We start from the raw sequence: 8,580 nt of genomic DNA on the forward strand, positions 1-8,580 counted from the left end.
TGATTAGTGTGTACTTAAAATGCATGGCAATCCACCCAATAGTTGTTGAGACATTCCACTAATACAGTTTCAATGTCATGGTAGTGCTATGGGAAAAGTCATGAAATCAAGTGATTAGGATTTGTCCACTGGGCACTAGATATTGGTACCAAACAAATCCATCAACAACAGACAATGCCCTCCCATACACCATGATTATCCTTTAAACTAGCAGTAGAAGTGAAAGTAAAGCAGAGGGAGCAGGAAACAGACCTTAAAGAGGAAGAGGGACTAGAGAGTATCTGCCACATGCAGCTTTCTGGGAGATTGACTTATCAGCTTCTAACAGTCTGATGCAATTCTTCCTGAGCTGAGAGAGTCTGTAAGTGTGTGTGTGTGTGTGTGTGTGTGTGTGTGTGTGTGTGTGTGTGTGTGTGTGTGTGTGTGTGTGTGTGTGTGTTTCTTTGTCTGTGTGCTTCTCTGATGGATCTCCACATGTGGAAGGCAGCATGCTGAGAGCAGCTCTGCTCTGTGTGGAGCATGACTCTGAACCATTTCTCCTCTCTTCTTTCACCTCCCAACTCCCTTTTCTCCTATTCTTCCCTCTCTTCTTCCTTTACATCTCCACTCTCACCCCCTTTCCTCCCTCACATACTGTTACTTCTTCATTGTATCTCTTCCCTCCTATCTACTACAGATGGCTTCATTTCTATGCCGCGGTGGGAATCCTTTTTATTTCTCACTGCCTCTCACTCTTGACTCTCTTTCTCTCTCACCCTTTATGCCTCCAGGACCTCTCAGCCCTTTCAGAGTCTTATCTCCCATCATCTCTATGTCACTATCTCTATTTCATCTATTACTCTCATGCATTTCCCACTCCAGTTTCCATTTTCCATTCTTCTCTTCTCCCATCACTGCTACACCATTTCCTTTTTATCTCTCACATTTTCTAGCCTCAGTCTGTCACTCGCCTGAAGCAGCACTGAGAAGGCAGTTTAGCAGATGATAATTGCTCTCGTGATACATCTCATAATCTTCTTTATTGCTCATGGTCTTTCTCTCAAGCCAATTACTTTGATCTTTTACACAGGGGTTCAACACACCTCGGGTTTATACGGGGATTCCTTGTGTTATTAGGGTGGGGATAACTTGTGAAACCTAGGTACATTCAGAGCTCGGACACTGAGTGATGTACAGTGTTTAAATTCAAAACATTTATTATTTCGCAGATAAAACCTCATCATATGCCTATAAGGAGTAATTCAATTCTAAATGTTTTGGTCATTTAAACAATCTATTTCCTGTTGCATTTTAAATTATTGTTTTTCTTCTTCTTTGCTCTTTTAAATTAGGTTTTCTTTTTTCCATTAAATTAGCATATAAAAGTCCCCTATTATAATGTTTTTCATTACTTTATTTTAGGTCTCAGTTATATACAAAACATGTCTCTGAAGTGTTTGGCTCGAAATACCAAATAGATCATGCATTGTAGCATCCCATAATCCCTTCTGTTTCAGCCCTGTTTCAAAAGTGCTGATTCTCTGTCTTTTACTTTAGATGACAATAAGGAGCCACTCCCCACGCCCCTCTGAGAGATATTTGGTTAAAAAGAACACAATAGCCGCTTTCACACCAAGTATTTTGCCGCACTTAGTTCCCAGCACTTAGTTCCCCCATGGAACTAAAGAGCCGATTGCATTCACACCAGAATAAGTTCCCTGAGGGAAGATTACGCAAATGAAGCCGCTGACGTCACTTCTTCTTCTTCTGCTGCTTTGGGTTTACTGGCAGGCCGCAAACCACTGAAGTGGTTTGCGGCCTGCCAGTAAACCCAAAGCAGCAGAAGAAGAAGAAGTGACGTCAGCGGCTTCATTTGCGTAATCTTCCCTCAGGGAACTTATTCTGGTNACGACACACACACACACACACACACACACACACACACACACACACACACACACACACACACACACACACACACACACACACACACATATATATATATACATGAACAGCATTCACCAATATAATGGTTGTAGAAACCATTAGGAATGGCCAACTGGTTTCACATGCAGTCAACTATTTAGGCAGAATCCACTCTTGGTGGAAAATGGCAGCTGTGCATTGTTGTGTTGAAAATAGCACAAATACCCTAGAGGGTATTCTTAGCTACAGTCATTATAGGTGCTACAGCAACCATTAGGAGCACTTCTGCTGAGTTACATTACTGAAAGTCCTCAGAGGCGTTATGGTTTTAATGCAACAATAATGAGTCAGTGAGTGCTCAAATGTTGAATCAGAATCTGGTTTATTGCCCAGGAGGTTATCAAATTCAATGTATTAACCTTGTTATGTTGGTGCATAACATAAGTTAAATAAAGAATTAAATCTAGAATATACTTAAAAAATATGTATATTATTTTTTGAATTAAAATAAGTGCTGTGATGTTTAAAAGTGCCATGGTTAGCATTACGAGATGTGAAAAGAGAAAAAGTCCCAGATATGTTTGTTAATATATAAACAAGGATGTGAAGACGATAATGTCACGTGTAGTGCCTATGGAAGGAGATAAGAGTATTTCATTGAGGGTCCAGGGAAAGAAAATAAGAAATGTTTCCAAGAACAATTTACATTTTGTTCAAAAAGTCAAGCCATGAGTGAGAACAGTGAATAACTCCCAGACCTGAAACTGACCAAAGGAAATGAACAGCTTAATTTCAATGTTCCTTTAGATTCATGCAAACTATGAGTCTAACATTACAAATATCACTTTCAGGGCTGCCTGGTGTCCTCTGTGTTCTGCCATTACTCAACATCTATCCCTCATTAAAAACAATCTCATCTTTTCATTCTTTTCTCTTTCTAGGCAGAAAAAGGCGGTCAGTGGACATTCAGCAGGAGACCACCAGAACCTCATGAATGGAGTGAGTTGAACTTCAGGTTAAGGCTTGCAATAGTAGTGCATGCATGAACAGTAGATGTTAAAGTAATACGTTTTGGCCTTTTAATGGATTCACCTATTTGCTCTCTTGACAAACTACATTAGAAGCTACATCAAAAAGACGCTAATCAGCTAGCCCTGCTCGGTAAAGTAGTAACACAATCAGCAAATTTACATCTCTAAAATGCACCTGTTTAGTCCAAGGAAACCACCAAAGACTAGGAAATATCCCAAAATGTCAAACTACTCCTTTAACGAAAATAAAAATTAAAGGCAGATTGAAAGAAGAAAGGCAAGGTTGAAGCATCATAGAGCGCAGATTTGACAAATAACACACATTTTTCATGAAGTTTTGTTTTTTCTGTGTGTGGGTGTTTATATGTGACGTGAGAAGCAGAGAGGAACAGCTGTGTGTTTTGAGTCTGACTGCTGCAGTGTGTCAGGCAGATGAATAATTACATGTGTGTGAACATTAACACGCATATTCACACACGTACACCTTCACACATTCTCTCACATATGCATAACAATCATCGTTATCAGTAACCATTAATGTTTTTGAAGCTATCTTTCTAGAATATTTTAGTTATATTATTGAAGTATGGACGTATTTTTCTTTTATTCAATTCAATAAAACAATTTAGAAAACTGAATATTCATTATTTGTACAGTTGACCTTTGCCCTTTCTATGTTCGCACTACTCATAACGGGACTATGTCCTCTTGAACATCATGTCACAGATAGTTGTTACCAACTCCCATAATACTCATGCTTCAGTAACCAAGCAACATTTAAGTGTGACAAATGCCTGGCATTCACATACTAAGTGACATCCACTTACTCTCTTATCCTGTCACTTCCTCTGGTTGGTGTGTGTGTGTGTGTGTGTGTGTGTGTGTGTGTGTGTGTGTGTGTGTGTGTGTGTGTGTGTGTGTGTGTGTGTGTGTGTGTGTGTGTGTGTGTGTGTGTGATCCTCAGAGCCTTTTTTGCGTTTGATGGATATCTTCTCTCTATAACCCGTAATTGCTGGGTGGTCAGATTGTTTCAGGAGGGGCCCATTTAAATGACGGACCTTGTCACAGCCTGATAGACTAAATGGGGGTCTTTGCGAATGAGTAGAAGGGCTTTTTTCTTGCACACAGACAATCAGTTTGGCTGTCCCAGCGAATGCATCTGAGCACGGTGAGGGAGCCCTATTCTCCCCATCTCAATTTAATTACAGATAGATCCCATGCATACAAAAGATTAGAGAAAAAACAAACAAAAAAACGAATTCATGGATTGTCGTGCCCTCACAAAACAAGTTAATTCCTGTGATATTTGAATATGTCTTTGGCACTACTCATGTTTTTTGTAAAAACTGTCTGACAAAAGATGGGAACTGAAAGACGCTGAGACTATGACATCATCTTTTAACTATTTCCCACCCTTCGTCATGGAAAAAACAAAAAACATAGAGACATTAGGGTCATAAAATAGTTAAAAGATTACATCATGGACCCCAGTAGTTATGAGAGTAATCGACCACTAGGTGGTGTTATAGAGCTTCTAATTCACAGCATACTGCTCACACAGGAGGAAAACAACAACCTTAACAAAGAGAATCGTGACTTGCTGCGATAATACAATTTCACAGTTTTTCCCTCAGCTCTAACTATTGAGTGATGAAGCGACTTTCCACTTTCCCTGTAGCAGACTAAAACGTTTATTTTTAAAGTGCATGCAGTGTTGATTGGTGTAGCGTATTTGCAGCTCACTTTGCTGATTCTGCCTTGTGATCCAACACATAGAGAAACAGCCTTCAACTGGAAGACATGGTTTAAAAGCTCAATGTAAAAAAAAAGACTCTGCTGAAGTGTCCTTGAGCAAAACAGAATCCCTGCCAACTGCAGGGTTGTTGTTCTGCAGCTTTGACTTTCCAGCAAAAGGGAGAGAAGAGAATATACAGAATCAAATCGCTCAATTTCCTCAAAAAATCTTCCTTTTTGGTTTATCTTTTTTACACATGCAACACTGCTAATGCCTGTCAGTTTACCCTCCTCCATCATTCTGACTATGTTTCAGTGTCTCTTATTAATGAACAAAAGTGACAGTAAAAACATAAAGCTAGATGTGTAGAAGGTTTATAAACTGTTGTTTTTCATAAGCCCAATTACAATTATCAATTGAGATAGGAATAAATATTGTACCTCCATACATCAGTTTTCTTTGTTACTAAAATGGTTAGTTCTCTAAATGTCCTTTGTACTGTAGGTGGGTAAAAATACTCCACATTTAATAAAGCATGTGTACTATACTGATAATGTGATAACAAGGCATGTGAGAGGACGCTATAAAAAAGCTGACATTATTAAAAAGGGAAGCCAGACAAAAATTGTAATCAGAGCTACACAGCTGACAGTTCCCCAACAAAATACCTTCTATGACTGACTTCTATTCAGCACACTTTCATTTGGTGTGATGTGAAACCGAAATAAACTTGAAATGTTTTCACTTTGGTCCGCTCATTCTGCCCTGCAATGACAATCATCTTCTCCATTTTGTGCAGGTGTCAGAGAAAGACACGATCAGCCAATCAGCAGACAGTCCTGTGACGGACTTGGCCGTCAGTAGCTCTCACAATGGTCCTTTAACCAGCGGTACAAGTAAGTCAAGACAGTTAGCTTTAGCATAGCATATCAGTTCTCCGTTGTTCATGACGTTTTTTAACTCTATGATATTGTCACTGCTATCCTTAATAATAATTTTTAATTTAGCTCCCTAACATTAACATTTGCTTAGCAGCTGGTGTTATGCAACGTCTTTGTTGACTCTCAGCTTTGGTTCATTTTTAACCTCAGCTGTTGTTTTTGATGGCTATTTCTGTGGAATTTTTCTCTGTCATTTTTTCCTGTATGTTAACTAAATATCAGTCACACATTTAGTCACCAAAAGAGAAGCTTTTTATTCACTCATTCTCTTTTTTTTTCTATATCCCACCAGTCCTCTCAGACACACAGGACAACAGTCCCCAGCCATCAGAGGAGATGCTCTCCAGCCAATCAGAGCTCAGGTCCTCTAAGTGTCCTCAGGACCGTGAGCTTCCCAGCATTCCTCCCAACAACGGCCTTATTGGGGAGGGACCCCCGGCCTCAGGGGACAGCACCTATGAGGTCAATGTTTAAAGTCACCTCACTACAGCAGAATCATGCTGTTACTTGCACTCGGCTTGAATGTGGCTGTTTCAGAAGATTAAAGCGCTGATCGGCTGATGATTGATCGTTTGATTGATTGAGCTCAGGGTCAAAACACAGAGAGAATTAGATTTTATTTTTCACACAAGGTAGATTCATTTATTTGGATCGAACTCAATTCATAAATCCAGGGCTGAAACTCAATAATTATCGATCCAACTGCTAATTATTCTCTAGATTAATCGATTAATTATTAGGTGTTTCAAACGTTGGAAAATAATGGAGAATTCCACAACTTCTCAAAGTGCAAAGGTCTTTTTTGTCAGTCCAAAACCAGAATATATTTAGTTTAATTTCGATATTATTCCCAGAAAAGCAAGAAATCTCCATATTTGAGAGACCGACTACAGCATTTTCTGTCATTTTGGATGAAAACGATTAAAAAACAAACAAATGAAAATGGCAATTATTTCTAGACTAATCGACCAAACGATCAGGCGACTAATACATATTAATAAGTTATTAACTGATGAAGAATTTTAAAGAATTTCCTGAACTGTGATCTATAAAATATATCTTATCTTAACAGCTGTTGCTCTATTTGTTTCTGACCTCCAGGTGGTGAAGGAGATGGCGGTGTCGTCACGTGACATCAGCGTGGAAGACTCCCTGTACGAGACGGTGAAGGAACTCAAAGAGCCCCCCCCACAGCTGGGCCTCCCCAACGGTACCATCCAGCTGAGCTCAGACAAACCTACCACTCACCCCCCCGCAATTCTCAACGGCCACCTGAGCCCCTGCACTCCTGAGCGGGGGCCCCTATGCGCTGGGGTGGAGTACGCCTCCGTGGACCTGAATAAGAAGAGCCGCCACAGCGCAGACCTGGAGGCCAAACGGCGCTCTGATAACGCCAGCCTGCCCCCCCGCAGGCCTGTAGAGGAACCAGAGGAGGACTTACCGCCCCCGGTACCAGAGAAGGTTCTGGATGAAAATGACAACCAGCCAGTGGTGATGAATGGGATGACCGGCGCTGGGCTGCACAATGGAGAGGTGAGGAGATGTGCAGCTTAAAGGACACCTATTATGCAAAATCCACTTTTTCATGTCTTTTATACATAAACATGTGTCCCCTATGTGTAAAGAGATTCTGAAAGTTTCAGGAAAAAAGATGATCTCACTTTTTGTCCTGATCCATTTATATAAAAACCTGTCTGAAAATGAGCTGATCAGATTTTGGCCACTTTATGAGGTCATAACGATTGTAGGCTTGTGTAACCATTAGCCAACTTCCAACCAAGGTAACCCTCCCCCCCGCCCCTTATCACCTGCATCTCCTCCTAGAGCACCATTGTGTTCTTTTTAACCAAATATCTTTTCCCGTTTAGTTCCGATAGTTCCATGGGATTTTGCGTCACACCAAAAAGAGAACTTAGTTCATGAGAACTTTTACCCCCTTTTTAGTGCCTGCTAGAGAGGTGGTAACTTTAAATGGGAGAAAAAGTTTCAATTTCTGATTTGGCTGGGACTCCCAGCAAGCTTTTTACTGGAAGCCTTCCGAGTAAATCACCAGAACGCCGACCCTCCTCATCACTCCACTGCTCCAATGTTTTTTTGTGTGTTGCCATACCATTCCTCTCCGTTGTGCGCGGCGCTAATGCTAATCCAAGCAATTACAATGGCGGCTTCCCAAAAGACTTTTCCGAGGTTTTACCGGAGTGGTTTGCAATTCCCGCCCAGCCCAATCTCAGAAATTGAAACTTTTTTCTCCCATGAAAGTCCCTCTCATAGCAGGCACTAAAAAGGGGTAAAAGTTTCTCAATGAACTAAGTTCTCTTTTTGGTGTGAAACGCAAAAATCCCTGGACTATCGGAACTAACTGGGAAAAAGTACGGTGTGAAAGCGCCTAATGGTGCTCTAGGGGAGATTCCAGGTGATAAGGTGGGGGTGTTACCTTGGTTGTTATTGGCTAGATTGGTACACAACCATAAATCATTATGCCATCATAAAGTGGCCAACATCTGATCAGCTCACAGTGTTTTCATATAAATGGATAGGAAACCAAAAAGTGAGATCATCTTTTTTCCTGAAACTTTCAGAATCTCTTTACCACATAGGGGACACATGTTTATATACAAAAGACATGAAAAAGTGGATTATGCATAATAGGTGTCCTTTAGCTGCACATCCTCTCACCTCNGCTGCTACCGGGGTGGCGTCGTGGCTGGGCAGCGGGCAGCTGGTCCTGGTTGTCACCCTGAGCACCCTCGCCACCCTGCTGCTGGTCTCTGTGATGCTGCTGCTGTGTGCTAGCTGCCAGGGGTACGCACACACACACACACACACACACACACACACACAAATCAGGTTTTATTTATATAGCACATTTTAAAAACGATTTTTGGTCGAGCCAAAGAGCTATACATGCAAATAATAAACAACACATTACTACAGTCGCAAACAGAAGACCATAAATTACAACAGCAAA

General features: G+C 40.9%; 1 protein-coding gene across 1 annotated transcript; it reads left to right on the plus strand.

The window, feature by feature from the left end:
- The first annotated feature begins 2,247 nt into the window (after nt 1–2,247).
- LOC104963684 (phosphoprotein associated with glycosphingolipid-enriched microdomains 1) lies at nt 2,248–7,166 on the plus strand. The gene is made up of 5 exons (XM_010792303.1): nt 2,248–2,255; nt 2,847–2,904; nt 5,471–5,567; nt 5,905–6,074; nt 6,714–7,166. Exons 1-5 carry the CDS (start codon nt 2,248–2,250, stop codon nt 7,164–7,166), a joined length of 786 nt encoding a protein of 261 aa, XP_010790605.1.
- Nucleotides 7,167–8,580: the final 1,414 nt, after the last annotated feature.

This window comes from Notothenia coriiceps, unplaced genomic scaffold, assembly GCF_000735185.1.
Source record: "Notothenia coriiceps isolate Sejong01 unplaced genomic scaffold, NC01 NC01_scaffold00036398, whole genome shotgun sequence".
In the NCBI taxonomy this organism is placed as follows: Eukaryota; Metazoa; Chordata; class Actinopteri; order Perciformes; family Nototheniidae; genus Notothenia; species Notothenia coriiceps.

Coding starts and splice junctions, on each gene's coding strand:
- LOC104963684 (XM_010792303.1), top strand. Junction 2,905..5,470: donor ACCAGAACCTCATGAATGGA/GTGAGTTGAACT, acceptor CATTTTGTGCAG/GTGTCAGAGAAAGACACGAT. Junction 5,568..5,904: donor TCCTTTAACCAGCGGTACAA/GTAAGTCAAGAC, acceptor ATATCCCACCAG/TCCTCTCAGACACACAGGAC.